Genomic DNA, 16,824 nt, shown 5'->3' with positions numbered 1-16,824 from the left:
TTTTGCTTAATTTCAATTTTCAATCTTCTTTTTCCTTGACAAAATAACTAGCAAAATAAGGGCGGTCCATATCTGTTACTCCGTACCATTTTGACATAGAAATTATATATAAGGAGGTGATCAATGGCTAACAAGCTTAATTTGTTAATTTTACTAATTTATTATTAATAATAATAAAAATATCAAGCGATGACATTAGCATGTTAACACAAATCTAGTTGACATACTTATATACTCGTGTTGGCATTTAAATATAGATGTCAACGCAGAGATATAAGTATGCCAATTAAAGTTGTATTGATATATTAATGTCATCGTGTTGACATTTTTTATATGTAGGTTGACAAATTAGCAAAATTAATAAATTAAATTAGTTAGCGGTCTAATAGGACCTCATATTTATACCTTAATGTATAGGAATCTGCTAAATTAAAAACCCATTTCAAAAAAAAAATATATATATATATATATATATATATATATATATATATATATAAGATTGTGATCAATTGAGATTATTTATGCTAATTGAGAAATGAGATGCAATATCAGCCACTCATTTTTATTAAATGAGTGGTCCAGATTTTGCCACACAATAAATATTTTTAGATTAATTTAATATGAAAGGATAGAATGGTAATTTCATATTTTAATTAGGATTTCATCTTCACGTTCCATAGATAGAACTCCAAACCTTGCTGGCTTTGCTGCTGAAATTCTGCTAGTGATCGCTTTCTGATCAAATCCGACCGCCGGATCTGAGAAGCAGGATCGGTAAGGACTCCAGAGAGCGGCGATCAGTAATTTCATGTTTTAATTAGGGCAGAATGGATGAATCGAGGGAAGCAGCAACAACAGGATGAATTGAGGGAGATTCCGGCGAGGCAAGACTGGGAAATTGATGCCTCGAAATTCGTGGTCAAATCTGTGCTGGCGCGGGGCACTTTTGGCACCGTTCACCGCGGCGTTTATGACGGAGAGGATGTTGCAGGTATGTGTATTAATTTTTTCTTTTTTATGGATCAAGATAAATCAGATTAGGAGATGTTAGAATTTGACTGAATTTTGTGTTGTTTTCAATTCAGCATTGTGGCTAATTGACATGTTTTGGAATGGGAAATCTTTTTGTGAAGATGAAAATAGTCTATGCATTCCATGTGTTTGTTAATTTGTCTCAATATCAGTAGGATACAGCTTGGTGTGAATTTTTTTTTGCCTTGTAGTGCTTGCTGTGATGACTGTAGACTAAGTAGTTGTTTTTCCTTGATCATGATTTGATGAGTTGCTATTAACTTGTGTTTTTGCTATCAAAATTTTTATGAGATTTTTGCTTCTGTTGCAACCATATTACCATATTTTTGCAGTAGATGATTCAATTGTATTGGATGTGAACTCATTTGAGAGATTGATTTTCCAATATTTGCTTTTGTTATAGGATTTGAACTTTTTGCAAGCTTAATTGTTGATTTGTTTATGGAATTGGAAGTATTATCAGGAATTGGATGTCAACAAAACTTGGATTTGGGTTGCAGAATTTACCCCAAGAGAAAATGCCTCAACTTGTATAGATAATCAGGAAGAGGGATGAGCATTTGGCACAGGATGACGATGAAATTGAGCTTGATATTGAGGCTCTTGATACGGAAACGTTGTGGGAATTTGATCGGTTTGTGACCAATTGGAAGAAGATGGTGAGCAAGACAAAGCGGCAAGCGTTGATGATGAACAACAATCCAGCTGCTGGAGTTTGTATTCCCTCCAGTCTTGTTACTGATGCTGATGTGGTAAGTTAAATTTGCATCAAGATTTTTGTCTTTTTTGTGGTATTTTCACTGTTTATTCATGTTGCTGGTAATGTTGTGTAGGGCGCATTGAGCGACAAGAATGATGATTGTGGCAAGATGATGAAAGAAAATGATGAAGAAGATGTAGATATTGATGACGATATGCCAGCAGCGAGCTTCCCTGCTGTGGTGGAGATTGAGATTGAGAGAGAAGGTGTTGTTGGGCAGGAGAATGATGGTGTTGTTGGACAGGAGAATGATGGTAGAGGCAATGCCAGCAGTAGCTCAAGCAGTTCTGGCAGCTCAAGTAGCGATTCGTCATCCTCGAGTGGTATTGATACTGATTCTTCTTGCGTTTCTACATTGTGTTGGGGGTGAAAGTATGGAAAACAGAAACAGATGTTCATTCGTTTGAGCTTGCTTTTTACAGATTCTGATTTAGGGAGTTCCTCTGGTAGTGAGTCCGACGCAGATGATTGACCAATTTGATGATTGAACTTTTATTTGATGATTGAATTGGATGTATGGCAGTTTTGTTGCTTTTTCTTGCCTGTTAACTAACTGTGATATCTCAACTTTGTTTTAGTTCATTTGATATTTTAGCTATTGATATGTGAATTATAAGTGTTATTTTTTAGTTGTTGACATTCGATATTCTCGGTATTGATATGTCAATTGTAAGTGTTATTTTTTAGTTGTTGACATTTTAATATGAGTTGTTGACATTCGATATTTTCGGTATCGATATGTCAATTATAAGTGTTATTTGTTAGTTGTTGACATTTTAATACGAGTCGTTGACATTCGATATTCTCAATATTGAAGAAATGTTAAATGTACAATTTTTTTATTGTTGTTGGATGATTTATCAAGTATGAAAGGAACGGAAAATACGTAAAGAATTCTGCTTTTGAGGCAAATGTTACGTGTCTCTCTCTTTTATTTCTCCAAATTAAAGCATGAAATATTTTGCACTCTGGTTGTTTGGTAATATTTCTCATTTGAAAATTAGTTGCTAAGATTTAGTTATCTCCCTTTTTTAATATCAACTATGCATGTCAACTACCTATATAATCTATGTCAACTACGTATACAATTAATAACATTTGTTGTTGACATCGTGGTTCCCATAAATAACATTTGTTGTTGACATCGTAGTTGACATATTGTCTCCGTAGTTGACATCGCGAAAATGACAATTATGCCCCCTAGCTGACATAATGTTTGAGTAGTTGACATTACGCAAAAATTGTGAATGATTGGCTGAAAATGCATCTCATTTCTCAATTAAGCTAAAAAATCTCAACCTAACAAGACCCGCTGTTGATATTTGATTTTGCTCTCTATTGACATCTATTGTATGATTTTGTTTTTTTTTTTTAATTTTAAGATTTGTTTTCTAAGTTGTACACACTTTATACAAGCTGTTGACATTTGGTTATAAGTTGTTGACATTTCAATACAAGTTGGAGTCAGACTTGCCTCCGTGCTACTCGCTGATGAGGGCGTCCAGGCTGCCCCAGTCCTGCCTGGAGGGGTAATTACAATTACAATTCATGTTTTTAAGGTTAATTATAATTAAAAATTATGTCAACTATATATACTAGCCATGTCAACAACTAATATAATTATGTCAACTATGGTGCATATCGTGTCAACGGTACGTACAAGTCATGTCAACTACGGTACATATCGTATCTACTACACGTACAAACCATGTCAACTATGTTACATACTATGTCAACTACACGTACAAGCCATGTCAACTATACATAGAAACCATGTCAACAACAATTATAAGTCATGTCATCTACACGTACAAGCCATGTCAACAACAATCAGAGTTGTTTTTTAGTTGTTAACATATACTAAAAGTTATTGACATTATCTTATTAGTTGTTGATATTTGATTCTGCTCTCTAATGACATCTATCTTATAATTTTCTTTATTAATTATAATATTTGTTTTCTGAGTTGTTGACACTTTATACAAGCTGTTGACATTTGGTTATAGGTTGTTGACATTTCAATACAATTTGTTGAACTGATTAACATTTGATATAACTGCTAAGTTTAAACTTCAGAATCCACAATAATAGTTTTAAAACCCATCCAACTATATAATTTAAGATTACTTACACATGGAGATGTAGTCATATAATTTAAGATTACTTAAACATATAATTTTATTATGCTCAATTATAATTCATGTTTTTAAGGTTAGTTACAATTTAAAATCATGTCAACTATATATACTAGTCATATCAACAACTAATATAATTATGTCAACTATGGTGCATATCGTGTCAACGACACATATAAGTCATGTCAACTACGGTACATATCGTGTCAACTACACGTACAAGCCATGTCAACTATGTTACATACTATGTCAACTACACATAGAACCATGTTAACAACAATTATAAGTCATGTTAACAACAATTATAAGCCATGTCAACTACACATAGAACCATGTCAACAACAATTATAAGCCATGTCAACTACACATAGAAACCATGTCAACAACAATTATAACCAAATGTCAACTACACTTTCAAGCCATGTCAACAACAATTCAGTCATTTTATAAAAACAATATACTATTTAATCTTAGTTTTAGTTATTTTATTTTAACAATATTCTCTACTTTCTCTTTCCTTTTCTCCTGTTGTTTTTCTTTGTTCGTTTCAACTTGTGCGTCATCCATTGGGCTTGCAGCTGGTGGTGAGATAGGAGAGGCTGATTCATTGGCTCACCCCTTTAGGATCATAACCTGGCGATGTAGGGATATTTTCTCTGTTTCTTTCTTCTGCATACTGCTTGTAAATTAGTTCTACAATGTTAGTATATAAACTGTAGGAGTAATCTAATGTCAACTCAGAGAAACATATGTAAACAAAATGATGTACTTACTTCATCAAAGAAATGTCCAAATTTAAAAGTTGGAAATTCGGTCAAATCTTCAAGAACTTCCTTTTCTTTTTCAGCAATAACTATTGATTCAGATATTGTTTTCCAGTGATCAAAAGTATCATGCTTGTCTTGAAGGAACGTCTTGGACAAATGAAGAAACTTGTCGGCCACAGATTCAACGACTTCTTCCAAGTGCATATCAACTCAAGCAGTTGCATCAAGAAGCAAAACACATATGATGACTGGTGTGGGGGAGGGGTATTGATTGACAAGAGAAACCTCATATACTTATTCAGAGACAATAAAATTACAAAATCCACTGGATAAAAAACAGGCATAAAACACCAAAATATGATTACATATCATCCCTAAGACCCTAACTGTTGGGAACATCCATGAATTGACACTTGAGGAGATTCTAGTAAAGATTGAAAAGACTTACAGCTATGCCACATGCAATGAGTCCAGGCTTCTCCCTGTCATCCATACGGACACATAGCAGTAGAAAAGCTCCTATATACCAGGGGATTGCACCCAGAAAGAAACTAGTAATAAACCTAGCAAAAAAGCAGCAAAATCAGAGAAGTTCCTATTTCACTGAACAAGATGGTAAATCATTCAACTATCATGAAACTATCAGCTGCACCGCATACATTATCTCTTAGGAAAAGCATTTTTGAAATAATTAAGTAGACAATGACTGCTAGATAAACTTACAAGAGCCATCCAAGACCAACACCAAAACAGGGGAGTCGTTCCTCCCTAAAAGGTCCATGAGCAACAACATGACCCAGAAACATTTATATGTTTTCTACAGTCATCCTAACAGCCATTCAAACAAGCATACACTATGTCAATATAATTATGTCAACACCTATTCAAACAAGCATACACTACTACTGTCAATAGTATATTATTATAGCTATGTCAATAGCTAGTATATAAAATGTCAATAATCTTAAAATTTTTAAAATCAAACAGAATAAATCAATATCAATTATACACGATATCATGTCAATAAGAAGTATACCCTGTTGACAACAAGTGCATGCATGTTATTACGATTATGTCAATAGATAAAGTACATAATAAATCTATGTCAATAACAAGTGTACCCTATCGACAGCAAGTGCATGTATATTCTTAAAATTATGTCAATAGATAAAGTACATAATAAATCAATGTCAATAACAAGTATATCTCATATATAGCAAACACAATTATCTGGTTACTATTATGTCAATTTGACTATGTCAACAACGATTCTAATAAGTATACACTATGTCAATAACAAGTATATCATGATTAAAGCAAACATAATTATCTTATTACTTTTATATCAATTGTTAAAGTTTATAATGTCAACAACAATCCAAATAAGCATACACTATGTCAACAGTATACAATATCATCTCAATGACAAGTATATGCTGTTTATAGAAAACACAAGTCTATTATCATAACTATGTCAATAGCTATTGTATGAAATGTCAATAATCTTAAAAATTTAAACAAATCCTTAACTGGAAGCAGATGCATGTTCTCTTTTGTTTTTTCCAGCAGCCTTGTTGATTTCCCCCTCTTCCGAATCTACCATCGCTAATCAACAATAAAAAATCAGCAGAAATCGAATTCAGAAGAAAACAAATCCAGATCTGTTTTAATACACTAAAATCGAAGCAATATACTTAAAATTTGAATCAATTTCTTAACCTGAAGAATTCGCTTCAACGACCGCCGATTTGGAATGCCTTTTTCCGGCTACAATCGGTGCTTCAACTTCAACTACTTCTTCGATCCTCATTTTTGGAAATTAATTGATGTAGAAAACTGAACGAAGTCTAAGATTAGGAGATGAATAGCGACGAAGGGAAGAGAAGATGCAGAATTGTAGGAGAAATTTGGGAGAGAACTCAGAGAAATGTTTGAGAGTTTTACGGCGTGTTTTGAATACAGCTGAAACATTTTAGAACTAAAATGACAAAAATACCCCCCTGTTGACATAAACCAGGCGCTGTTGACATCGCGCGAAGATTGTGAATGGGTGGCTGAGATTGCATCTCAATTCTCAATTAGGCCCAAAAATCTCAACCTAACAGGACCCTATATATATATATATATATATATATATATAGAGGATTGTGATCAATTGAGATTATTTATGCTAATTGAGAAATGAGATGCAATATCAGGCACTCATTTTTATTAAATGAGTGGTCCAGATTTTGCCACACAATAAATATTTTTAGATTAATTTAATATGAAATGATAGAATGGTAATTTCATGTTTTAATTAGGATTTCATCTTCACGTTCCATAGATAGAACTCCAAACCTTGCTGGCTTTGCTGCTGATATTCTGCTAGTGATCGCTTTCTGATCAAATCCGACCGCCGGATCTGAGAAGCAGGATCGGTAAGGACTCCAGAGAGCGGCGATCAGTAATTTCATGTTTTAATTAGGGCATAATGGATGAATCGAGGGAAGTAGCAACAACAGGATGAATTGAGGGAGATTCCGGCGAGGCAAGACTGGGAAATTGATGCCTCGAAATTCGTGGTCAAATCTGTGCTGGCGCGGGGCACTTTTGGCACCGTTCACCACGGCATTTATGACGGAGAGGATGTTGCAGGTATGTGTATTAATTTTTTCTTTTTTATGGATCAAGATAAATCAGATTAGGAGATGTTAGAATTTGACTGAATTTTGTGTTGTTTTCAATTCAGCAATGTGGCTAATTGACATGTTTTGGAATGGGAAATCTTTTTGTGAAGATGAAAATAGTCTATGCATTCCATGTGTTTGTTAATTTGTCTCAATATCAGTAGGATACAGCTTGGTGTGAATTTTTTTTTGCCTTGTAGTGCTTGTTGTGATGACTGTAGACTAAGTAGTTGTTTTTCCTTGATCATGATTTGATGAGTTGCTATTAACTTGTGTTTTTGCTATCAACATTTTTATGAGATTTTTGCTTCTGTTGCAACCATATTACCATATTTTTGCAGTAGATGATTCAATTGTATTGGATGTGAACTCATTTGAGAGATTGATTTTCCAATATTTGCTTTTGTTATAGGATTTGAACTTTTTGCAAGCTTAATTGTTGATTTGTTTATGGAATTGGAAGTATTATCAGGAATTGGATGTCAACAAAACTTGGATTTGGGTTGCAGAATTTACCCCAAGAGAAAATGCCTCAACTTGTAGAGATAATCAGGAAGAGGGATGAGCATTTGGCACAGGATGGCGATGAAATTGAGCTTGATATTGAAGCTCTTGATACGGAAACGTTGTGGGAATTTGATCGGTTTGTGACCAATTGGAAGAAGATGGTGAGCAAGACAAAGCGGCAAGCGTTGATGATGAACAACAATCCAGCTGCTGGAGTTTGTATTCCCTCCAGTCTTGTTACTGATGCTGATGTGGTAAGTTAAATTTGCATCAAGATTTTTGTCTTTTTTGTGGTATTTTCACTGTTTATTCATGTTGCTGGTAATGTTGTGTAGGGCGCATTGAGCGACAAGAATGATGATTGTGGCAAGATGATGAAAGAAAATGATGAAGAAGATGTAGATATTGATGACGATATGCCAGCAGCGAGCTTCCCTGCTGTGGTGGAGATTGAGATTGAGAGAGAAGGTGTTGTTGGGCAGGAGAATGATGGTGTTGTTGGACAGGAGAATGATGGTAGAGGCAATGCCAGCAGTAGCTCAAGCAGTTCTGGCAGCTCAAGTAGCGATTCGTCATCCTCGAGTGGTATTGATACTGATTCTTCTTGCGTTTCTACATTGTGTTGGGGGTGAAAGTATGGAAAACAGAAACAGAAACAGATGTTCATTCGTTTGAGCTTGCTTTTTACAGATTCTGATTTAGGGAGTTCCTCTGGTAGTGAGTCCGACGCAGATGATTGACCAATTTGATGATTGAACTTTTATTTGATGATTGAATTGGATGTATGGCAGTTTTGTTGCTTTTTCTTGCCTGTTAACTGTTAACTAACTGTGATATCTCAACTTTGTTTTAGTTCATTTGATATTTTAGCTATTGATATGTGAATTATAAGTGTTATTTTTTAGTTGTTGACATTCGATATTCTCGGTATTGATATGTCAATTGTAAGTGTTATTTTTTAGTTGTTGACATTTTAATACGAGTTGTTGACATTCGATATTTTCGGTATTGATATGTCAATTATAAGTGTTATTTGTTAGTTGTTGACATTTTAATACGAGTCGTTGACATTCGATATTCTCGATATTGAAGAAATGTTAAATGCACAAATTTTTTATTGTTGTTGGATGATTTATCAAGTATGAAAGGAACGGAAAATACGTAAAGAATTCTGCTTTTGAGGCAAATGTTACGTGTCTCTCTCTTTTATTTCTCCAAATTAAAGCATGAAATATTTTGCACTCTGGTTGTTTGGTAATATTTCTCATTTGAAAATTAGTTGCTAAGATTTAGTTATCTCCCTTTTTTAATATCAACTATGCATGTCAACTACCTATATAATCTATGTCAACTACGTATACAATTAATAACATTTGTTGTTGACATCGTGGTTCCCATAAATAACATTTGTTGTTGACATCGTAGTTGACATATTGTCTCCGTAGTTGACATCGCGAAAATGACAATTATGCCCCCTAGCTGACATAATGTTTGAGTAGTTGACATTACGCGAAAATTGTGAATGAGTTGCTGAAAATGCATCTCATTTCTCAATTAAGCTAAAAAATCTCAACCTAACAAGACCCGCTGTTGATATTTGATTTTGCTCTCTATTGACATCTATTGTATGATTTTGTTTTTTTTTTTTAATTTTAAGATTTGTTTTCTAAGTTGTACACACTTTATACAAGCTGTTGACATTTGGTTATAAGTTGTTGACATTTCAATACAAGTTGGAGTCAGACTTGCCTCCGTGCTACTCGCTGATGAGGGCGTCCAGGCTGCCCCAGTCCTGCCTGGAGGGGTAATTACAATTACAATTCATGTTTTTAAGGTTAATTATAATTAAAAATTATGTCAACTATATATACTAGCCATGTCAACAACTAATATAATTATGTCAACTATGGTGCATATCGTGTCAACGGTACGTACAAGTCATGTCAACTACGGTACATATCGTATCTACTACACGTACAAACCATGTCAACTATGTTACATACTATGTCAACTACACGTACAAGCCATGTCAACTATACATAGAAACCATGTCAACAACAATTATAAGTCATGTCATCTACACGTACAAGCCATGTCAACAACAATCAGAGTTGTTTTTTAGTTGTTAACATATACTAAAAGTTATTGACATTATCTTATTAGTTGTTGATATTTGATTCTGCTCTCTAATGACATCTATCTTATAATTTTCTTTATTAATTATAATATTTGTTTTCTGAGTTGTTGACACTTTATACAAGCTGTTGACATTTGGTTATAGGTTGTTGACATTTCAATACAATTTGTTGAACTGATTAACATTTGATATAACTGCTAAGTTCAAACTTCAGAATCCACAATAATAGTTTTAAAACCCATCCAACTATATAATTTAAGATTACTTACACATGGAGATGTAGTCATACAATTTAAGATTACTTAAACATATAATTTTATTATGCTCAATTATAATTCATGTTTTTAAGGTTAGTTACAATTTAAAATCATGTCAACTATATATACTAGTCATGTCAACAACTAATATAATTATGTCAACTATGGTGCATATCGTGTCAACGGCACATACAAGTCATGTCAACTACGGTACATATCGTGTCAACTACACGTACAAGCCATGTCAACTATGTTACATACTATGTCAACTACACATAGAACCATGTTAACAACAATTATAAGTCATGTTAACAACAATTATAAGCCATGTCAACTACACATAGAACCATGTCAACAACAATTATAAGCCATGTCAACTACACATAGAAACCATGTCAACAACAATTATAACCAAATGTCAACTACACTTTCAAGCCATGTCAACAACAATTCAGTCATTTTATAAAAACAATATACTATTTAATCTTAGTTTTAGTTATTTTATTTTAACAATATTCTCTACTTTCTCTTTCCTTTTCTCCTGTTGTTTTTCTTTGTTCGTTTCAACTTGTGCGTCATCCATTGGGCTTGCAGCTGGTGGTGAGATAGGAGAGGCTGATTCATTGGCTCACCCCTTTAGGATCATAACCTGGCGATGTAGGGATATTTTCTCTGTTTCTTTCTTCTGCATACTGCTTGTAAATTAGTTCTACAATGTTAGTATATAAACTGTAGGAGTAATCTAATGTCAACTCAGAGAAACATATGTAAACAAAATGATGTACTTACTTCATCAAAGAAATGTCCAAATTTAAAAGTTGGAAATTCGGTCAAATCTTCAAGAACTTCCTTTTCTTTTTCAGCAATAACTATTGATTCAGATATTGTTTTCCAGTGATCAAAAGTATCATGCTTGTCTTGAAGGAACGTCTTGGACAAATGAAGAAACTTGTCGGCCACAGATTCAACGACTTCTTCCAAGTGCATATCAACTCAAGCAGTTGCATCAAGAAGCAAAACACATATGATGACTGGTGTGGGGGAGGGGTATTGATTGACAAGAGAAACCTCATATACTTATTCAGAGACAATAAAATTACAAAATCCACTGGATAAAAAACAGGCATAAAACACCAAAATATGATTACATATCATCCCTAAGACCCTAACTGTTGGGAACATCCATGAATTGACACTTGAGGAGATTCTAGTAAAGATTGAAAAGACTTACAGCTATGCCACATGCAATGAGTCCAGGCTTCTCCCTGTCATCCATACGGACACATAGCAGTAGAAAAGCTCCTATATACCAGGGGATTGCACCCAGAAAGAAACTAGTAATAAACCTAGCAAAAAAGCAGCAAAATCAGAGAAGTTCCTATTTCACTGAACAAGATGGTAAATCATTCAACTATCATGAAACTATCAGCTGCACCGCATACATTATCTCTTAGGAAAAGCATTTTTGAAATAATTAAGTAGACAATGACTGCTAGATAAACTTACAAGAGCCATCCAAGACCAACACCAAAACAGGGGAGTCGTTCCTCCCTAAAAGGTCCATGAGCAACAACATGACCCAGAAACATTTATATGTTTTCTACAGTCATCCTAACAGCCATTCAAACAAGCATACACTATGTCAATATAATTATGTCAACACCTATTCAAACAAGCATACACTACTACTGTCAATAGTATATTATTATAGCTATGTCAATAGCTAGTATATAAAATGTCAATAATCTTAAAATTTTTAAAATCAAACAGAATAAATCAATATCAATTATACACGATATCATGTCAATAAGAAGTATACCCTGTTGACAACAAGTGCATGCATGTTATTACGATTATGTCAATAGATAAAGTACATAATAAATCTATGTCAATAACAAGTGTACCCTATCGACAGCAAGTGCATGTATATTCTTAAAATTATGTCAATAGATAAAGTACATAATAAATCAATGTCAATAACAAGTATATCTCATATATAGCAAACACAATTATCTGGTTACTATTATGTCAATTTGACTATGTCAACAACGATTCTAATAAGTATACACTATGTCAATAACAAGTATATCATGATTAAAGCAAACATAATTATCTTATTACTTTTATATCAATTGTTAAAGTTTATAATGTCAACAACAATCCAAATAAGCATACACTATGTCAACAGTATACAATATCATCTCAATGACAAGTATATGCTGTTTATAGAAAACACAAGTCTATTATCATAACTATGTCAATAGCTATTGTATGAAATGTCAATAATCTTAAAAATTTAAACAAATCCTTAACTGGAAGCAGATGCATGTTCTCTTTTGTTTTTTCCAGCAGCCTTGTTGATTTCCCCCTCTTCCGAATCTACCATCGCTAATCAACAATAAAAAATCAGCAGAAATCGAATTCAGAAGAAAACAAATCCAGATCTGTTTTAATACACTAAAATCGAAGCAATATACTTAAAATTTGAATCAATTTCTTAACCTGAAGAATTCGCTTCAACGACCGCCGATTTGGAATGCCTTTTTCCGGCTACAATCGGTGCTTCAACTTCAACTACTTCTTCGATCCTCATTTTTGGAAATTAATTGATGTAGAAAACTGAACGAAGTCTAAGATTAGGAGATGAATAGCGACGAAGGGAAGAGAAGATGCAGAATTGTAGGAGAAATTTGGGAGAGAACTCAGAGAAATGTTTGAGAGTTTTACGGCGTGTTTTGAATACAGCTGAAACATTTTAGAACTAAAATGACAAAAATACCCCCCTGTTGACATAAACCAGGCGCTGTTGACATCGCGCGAAGATTGTGAATGGGTGGCTGAGATTGCATCTCAATTCTCAATTAGGCCCAAAAATCTCAACCTAACAGGACCCTATATATATATATATATATATATATATATATATATAGAGGATTGTGATCAATTGAGATTATTTATGCTAATTGAGAAATGAGATGCAATATCAGGCACTCATTTTTATTAAATGAGTGGTCCAGATTTTGCCACACAATAAATATTTTTAGATTAATTTAATATGAAATGATAGAATGGTAATTTCATGTTTTAATTAGGATTTCATCTTCACGTTCCATAGATAGAACTCCAAACCTTGCTGGCTTTGCTGCTGATATTCTGCTAGTGATCGCTTTCTGATCAAATCCGACCGCCGGATCTGAGAAGCAGGATCGGTAAGGACTCCAGAGAGCGGCGATCAGTAATTTCATGTTTTAATTAGGGCATAATGGATGAATCGAGGGAAGCAGCAACAACAGGATGAATTGAGGGAGATTCCGGCGAGGCAAGACTGGGAAATTGATGCCTCGAAATTCGTGGTCAAATCTGTGCTGGCGCGGGGCACTTTTGGCACCGTTCACCACGGCATTTATGACGGAGAGGATGTTGCAGGTATGTGTATTAATTTTTTCTTTTTTATGGATCAAGATAAATCAGATTAGGAGATGTTAGAATTTGACTGAATTTTGTGTTGTTTTCAATTCAGCAATGTGGCTAATTGACATGTTTTGGAATGGGAAATCTTTTTGTGAAGATGAAAATAGTCTATGCATTCCATGTGTTTGTTAATTTGTCTCAATATCAGTAGGATACAGCTTGGTGTGAATTTTTTTTTGCCTTGTAGTGCTTGCTGTGATGACTGTAGACTAAGTAGTTGTTTTTCCTTGATCATGATTTGATGAGTTGCTATTAACTTGTGTTTTTGCTATCAAAATTTTTATGAGATTTTTGCTTCTGTTGCAACCATATTACCATATTTTTGCAGTAGATGATTCAATTGTATTGGATGTGAACTCATTTGAGAGATTGATTTTCCAATATTTGCTTTTGTTATAGGATTTGAACTTTTTGCAAGCTTAATTGTTGATTTGTTTATGGAATTGGAAGTATTATCAGGAATTGGATGTCAACAAAACTTGGATTTGGGTTGCAGAATTTACCCCAAGAGAAAATGCCTCAACTTGTATAGATAATCAGGAAGAGGGATGAGCATTTGGCACAGGATGACGATGAAATTGAGCTTGATATTGAGGCTCTTGATACGGAAACGTTGTGGGAATTTGATCGGTTTGTGACCAATTGGAAGAAGATGGTGAGCAAGACAAAGCGGCAAGCGTTGATGATGAACAACAATCCAGCTGCTGGAGTTTGTATTCCCTCCAGTCTTGTTACTGATGCTGATGTGGTAAGTTAAATTTGCATCAAGATTTTTGTCTTTTTTGTGGTATTTTCACTGTTTATTCATGTTGCTGGTAATGTTGTGTAGGGCGCATTGAGCGACAAGAATGATGATTGTGGCAAGATGATGAAAGAAAATGATGAAGAAGATGTAGATATTGATGACGATATGCCAGCAGCGAGCTTCCCTGCTGTGGTGGAGATTGAGATTGAGAGAGAAGGTGTTGTTGGGCAGGAGAATGATGGTGTTGTTGGACAGGAGAATGATGGTAGAGGCAATGCCAGCAGTAGCTCAAGCAGTTCTGGCAGCTCAAGTAGCGATTCGTCATCCTCGAGTGGTATTGATACTGATTCTTCTTGCGTTTCTACATTGTGTTGGGGGTGAAAGTATGGAAAACAGAAACAGAAACAGATGTTCATTCGTTTGAGCTTGCTTTTTACAGATTCTGATTTAGGGAGTTCCTCTGGTAGTGAGTCCGACGCAGATGATTGACCAATTTGATGATTGAACTTTTATTTGATGATTGAATTGGATGTATGGCAGTTTTGTTGCTTTTTCTTGCCTGTTAACTGTTAACTAACTGTGATATCTCAACTTTGTTTTAGTTCATTTGATATTTTAGCTATTGATATGTGAATTATAAGTGTTATTTTTTAGTTGTTGACATTCGATATTCTCGGTATTGATATGTCAATTGTAAGTGTTATTTTTTAGTTGTTGACATTTTAATACGAGTTGTTGACATTCGATATTTTCGGTATTGATATGTCAATTATAAGTGTTATTTGTTAGTTGTTGACATTTTAATACGAGTCGTTGACATTCGATATTCTCGATATTGAAGAAATGTTAAATGCACAAATTTTTTATTGTTGTTGGATGATTTATCAAGTATGAAAGGAACGGAAAATACGTAAAGAATTCTGCTTTTGAGGCAAATGTTACGTGTCTCTCTCTTTTATTTCTCCAAATTAAAGCATGAAATATTTTGCACTCTGGTTGTTTGGTAATATTTCTCATTTGAAAATTAGTTGCTAAGATTTAGTTATCTCCCTTTTTTAATATCAACTATGCATGTCAACTACCTATATAATCTATGTCAACTACGTATACAATTAATAACATTTGTTGTTGACATCGTGGTTCCCATAAATAACATTTGTTGTTGACATCGTAGTTGACATATTGTCTCCGTAGTTGACATCGCGAAAATGACAATTATGCCCCCTAGCTGACATAATGTTTGAGTAGTTGACATTACGCGAAAATTGTGAATGAGTTGCTGAAAATGCATCTCATTTCTCAATTAAGCTAAAAAATCTCAACCTAACAAGACCCGCTGTTGATATTTGATTTTGCTCTCTATTGACATCTATTGTATGATTTTGTTTTTTTTTTTTAATTTTAAGATTTGTTTTCTAAGTTGTACACACTTTATACAAGCTGTTGACATTTGGTTATAAGTTGTTGACATTTCAATACAAGTTGGAGTCAGACTTGCCTCCGTGCTACTCGCTGATGAGGGCGTCCAGGCTGCCCCAGTCCTGCCTGGAGGGGTAATTACAATTACAATTCATGTTTTTAAGGTTAATTATAATTAAAAATTATGTCAACTATATATACTAGCCATGTCAACAACTAATATAATTATGTCAACTATGGTGCATATCGTGTCAACGGTACGTACAAGTCATGTCAACTACGGTACATATCGTATCTACTACACGTACAAACCATGTCAACTATGTTACATACTATGTCAACTACACGTACAAGCCATGTCAACTATACATAGAAACCATGTCAACAACAATTATAAGTCATGTCATCTACACGTACAAGCCATGTCAACAACAATCAGAGTTGTTTTTTAGTTGTTAACATATACTAAAAGTTATTGACATTATCTTATTAGTTGTTGATATTTGATTCTGCTCTCTAATGACATCTATCTTATAATTTTCTTTATTAATTATAATATTTGTTTTCTGAGTTGTTGACACTTTATACAAGCTGTTGACATTTGGTTATAGGTTGTTGACATTTCAATACAATTTGTTGAACTGATTAACATTTGATATAACTGCTAAGTTCAAACTTCAGAATCCACAATAATAGTTTTAAAACCCATCCAACTATATAATTTAAGATTACTTACACATGGAGATGTAGTCATACAATTTAAGATTACTTAAACATATAATTTTATTATGCTCAATTATAATTCATGTTTTTAAGGTTAGTTACAATTTAAAATCATGTCAACTATATATACTAGTCATGTCAACAACTAATATAATTATGTCAACTATGGTGCATATCGTGTCAACGGCACATACAAGTCATG

At 33.8% G+C, this 16,824-nt stretch overlaps 1 protein-coding gene, 2 long non-coding RNA genes and 2 pseudogenes across 5 annotated transcripts; 3 read left to right on the top strand and 2 right to left on the bottom strand.

Moving 5' to 3' along the window:
* Positions 1–831: 831 nt before the first annotated feature.
* On the top strand, positions 832–2,264 carry LOC125194166 (uncharacterized; annotated as a pseudogene).
* A 2,085-nt stretch (positions 2,265–4,349) lies between these two features.
* LOC125203397 (uncharacterized) lies at positions 4,350–6,763 on the bottom strand. 2 transcript variants are annotated; one of them, XR_016134945.1, is made up of 4 exons: positions 6,414–6,763; positions 6,225–6,299; positions 4,701–5,257; positions 4,350–4,603 (listed from the first exon to the last, which is right to left on the bottom strand). It is a non-coding gene; the product is annotated as an uncharacterized LOC125203397 (long non-coding RNA). The 2 variants fall into 2 exon arrangements; XR_016134946.1 differs by lacking the exons at positions 6,225–6,299; positions 6,414–6,763 and adding an exon at positions 5,418–6,133.
* A 1,127-nt stretch (positions 6,764–7,890) lies between these two features.
* Positions 7,891–8,563, top strand: LOC148932293 (transcription factor GTE7-like). The gene is made up of 2 exons (XM_089065059.1): positions 7,891–8,124; positions 8,206–8,563. The coding sequence occupies exons 1-2, from the start codon at positions 7,891–7,893 to the stop codon at positions 8,500–8,502; spliced, it is 531 nt and encodes a 176-aa protein (XP_088921185.1). The 3' UTR covers positions 8,503–8,563.
* Positions 8,564–10,702: 2,139 nt separating this feature from the next.
* LOC148932292 (uncharacterized) lies at positions 10,703–13,116 on the bottom strand. Of its 2 annotated transcripts, XR_016134943.1 has the most exons (4): positions 12,767–13,116; positions 12,578–12,652; positions 11,054–11,610; positions 10,703–10,956 (listed from the first exon to the last, which is right to left on the bottom strand). It is a non-coding gene; the product is annotated as an uncharacterized LOC148932292 (long non-coding RNA). The 2 variants fall into 2 exon arrangements; XR_016134944.1 differs by lacking the exons at positions 12,578–12,652; positions 12,767–13,116 and adding an exon at positions 11,771–12,486.
* Positions 13,117–13,530: 414 nt separating this feature from the next.
* Positions 13,531–14,969, top strand: LOC125194158 (uncharacterized; annotated as a pseudogene).
* Positions 14,970–16,824: the final 1,855 nt, after the last annotated feature.

The sequence above is a fragment of the Salvia hispanica genome, chromosome 2, assembly GCF_029641045.1.
Source record: "Salvia hispanica isolate PSC_SH4W2 chromosome 2, Shi_PSC_v1, whole genome shotgun sequence".
NCBI lineage: Eukaryota > Viridiplantae > Streptophyta > Magnoliopsida > Lamiales > Lamiaceae > Salvia > Salvia hispanica.
This window is presented reverse-complemented; position numbering and strand designations above follow the sequence as displayed.